This window comes from Populus euphratica, unplaced genomic scaffold, assembly GCF_000495115.2.
Source record: "Populus euphratica unplaced genomic scaffold, PopEup_1.0 scaffold741.1, whole genome shotgun sequence".
Taxonomy (NCBI): Eukaryota; Viridiplantae; Streptophyta; class Magnoliopsida; order Malpighiales; family Salicaceae; genus Populus; species Populus euphratica.
In genome coordinates, this window is record NW_011500611.1 from 104,604 (window position 1) to 107,543 (window position 2,940).

The 2,940-nt window shown below is 32.3% G+C and overlaps 1 protein-coding gene across 1 annotated transcript; it reads right to left on the bottom strand.

Annotated features, from left to right (window-relative positions):
* Positions 1-1,293: 1,293 nt before the first annotated feature.
* LOC105115680 (21 kDa protein-like) lies at positions 1,294-2,173 on the bottom strand. Its single transcript, XM_011012639.1, has one exon. The coding sequence runs from the start codon at positions 2,097-2,099 to the stop codon at positions 1,500-1,502; it is 600 nt and encodes a 199-aa protein (XP_011010941.1). The 5' UTR covers positions 2,100-2,173; the 3' UTR covers positions 1,294-1,499.
* Positions 2,174-2,940: the final 767 nt, after the last annotated feature.

Below are 2,940 nucleotides of genomic sequence, written 5' to 3' on the forward strand. Positions count from 1 at the left end.
TTTTGTTGTAGCAATGAATGGTGAAAAACCAAACTTTTTTTAGGGTTGTTTTAAACAAAATAATATTATTTTAATAAAAAATAATTTAAAGCAAAACTATGCTTAATCCATATTTTAAGTTATTGATTCAATGATGTTAATTTATTGAATTATACTGAATTTTATAATAATATACTAAATTATTTTATAGATATTTGAGTATGTAGTCATGATTATTTTTTAAAATATTTTTTTTAAAATATATAAAAAAATAATTTAAAATAAAAAATAAAAAAATAATTTAAAAAATACTTTTAAAAGAAACAAACTTGTTTATAAAATTTACGTATAGCAGCACGTCAAGTAATCTTTTCTTTTTTTGCTCTTTTATGACTCCAACCATTTCTTTAATAATGTTGTGAATACCTATTAAAGACTCAACTGGGAGAAAAAAAAAATATATGTTCTTCAAATTGGAAACCTGCCTGAAAAGTAGAGAAAGCATATTCTAACTTCGAAAGCCAATGAATCCACTTGATCAACTGGGACACTTTGACCTAAATGATAACTGAAATTCCACAATCCTTTGAAAAAGTGTAGATTGTGGCCGTGTGCCTGCTTTTCTTTTCCACAAGCCGAAAAGGATGACTGTGGCCGAACTGACAAACAAATCTGAAAGCATAATTCAAGCAGCCAGGTTAGAAAACCATGGCTGACAGTATGGGGTCAATGAGGCCTTGCCCCCTTAGCTAATTTCTTGAAGATATCCATGTGCCATCCCCATGTTTCAACTTGATTCACATGTCACCTGCCTAATTAAATCTCTGAATTTTTAGTAATTTATTTCAAGAAATATATTTTTTCGTCTTCTTACTGTTTCTTGAAGTCCTCCATGTCTGCTCTTAGCACTGAGCTTCCACACCCTTCAATCCCGTCATTGTGTTTCTTCACGATTGCCTGAAGAATTCATGAAAAATTTGCTTTTTTTATAATTAGGGCCCATGTCCCGTTCAATCAAGGGATTTTTCTTTTCTTTTCTTTTCTTTTTAATGACATATCGTATATCACAAGAGGGAAATAGTTTTGAAATGAAATTGATTTGTCCGAAAGGAAATATTGATTTGAGCAGCATAGCTATTTAGTGCATGATGGTGACTTTGGGTCATGTTACCTTTAATTGAGTTTTTTCCTCATTTAAATTAAGAAAATCATACATCATCAAGAATTCATGAAAAATTTGCTTCTTTTTATAATTTAATCAAAATTTGAATTCTGGGAGATGTATCTCTAATCATCAAACCAACCACCTAGAACTGGGTTATAAAGGGGATTCTTGTTCTTGATTAAGAAAAACAGATCACTCAAAATGCATCCAGAAATTATAGTAAATTATCACATAAGTATTTTTCATATATATAAAAAAACACCCTTACATCACTCAAAACTCTTTGTGATACATAAACAGAAAAACCCAGACTCAACAAGATGGAACCCAGATCAATCCCACTAGCTGAAGTCAATTAGTACTTAGAACCAAACTTGTTAATCAAGGCAAGAGCATTACTGGTAACCCTTTCAACATGAACAAACCTAGCCGTGATCGAGTTCTTTACCCTCCCATTCAAAGCCTTCCCAGCAAACCCATCAACGCAAGTATTCTCATCAGTCAATGCAGCACTAATCCAAGTCTGAACGTTACTGATATGCCATTGATAATCCTGGCCCTTGGATGACCCCATGTTCTTCAGCTCTTTAACCGACTTAACAAGCTTGTCCAGAGTATCATCAATCTCCTCAAAGCAATCCTTAATGGCTGCCTTTTCTCTAGGCTTGATTCCCTTAAACTTTGTTAACTTGTAGACAAATGTCTTAGTGGACTGAGCCTTGTCTAGGCTGACAGACAAGGCTGTCTGAATTAATTGGCGTGGACTTTGCTTAATTGAAGAGGCATAAAGTGAAAGACATTGGACACACAAGGCAGGGTATGTTGTGGCACTGCATGAGGCCTTGATGAAATTTGAAGCCCTTGAACTCGACCTTGTGGCGGTGCTAGCACAATTTGCCGCGCTTGCAATGTACAGTATTGAGAGGAGGAGCCAAATAAGGCTAGGTTTTGCCATGTGAGACCGAAACTTGGATCTTCTTTGGATTGCAGAGTGGCTTGGTGAGTAGGAGTTGAAGGGGAGAGAGAGAGGGTTTGAATTTATCGAGGAGGCTAGTTTGAGGATTTGATGCCCTACTGCTGCGTGCTAACTTGCGCTAGGTGCGTTGAAGCGTGTTGGGTGTACGGAATTGTGGGCGGTGATTTAATCACTTGCCAGTTTCAGAAAATAAATGTAAAAGAAAGTGAGTATGTCTTTATATGCCACGTCTCTTAAGCTTACCTGGAACTGTTAGTGCCGGTTATAAACAGTTTTCTACATAATGTTTTTTTTAAATAAAAACAAATAACACATCACAAAAAGAAAATTTGCAAATTAGCACATTTGAAAAGGAGATATAAAATAGCACAAATTAAGGGGCCTTTTTGTCGTTAAAATTAATTTTTATAAAATTAATTTTTATATTTATTCATCATTAAAAAAATTGATTTTTGAAAAATACTTTTTAATTAAAAAAATTAACTTTTTTTGAAAAATATTTTTTTATTTTAAGTAAAATACACTTTCTAGAAGTTGTTATTTTTTAATATTTATATCAAATTTGACTTTCAATATTTTAATTGCTATGAATCTTGTTTTGAATTATTTTTTTATTTTTTTAATTAATAGAATTCAAATTTGTGTACAAGACGTAATGTACCATAATTCTTTATCTTATCAATTTGATAATACCTTTAAATATTAATTATCCATATCCATGGACAGTGCTTTAGTTGCTATGCCTTATTGGATATGCTAGTCTTTGCAGGCTTGCACATTTATGCTTGGATATATATATATATATATTTATATATTTATA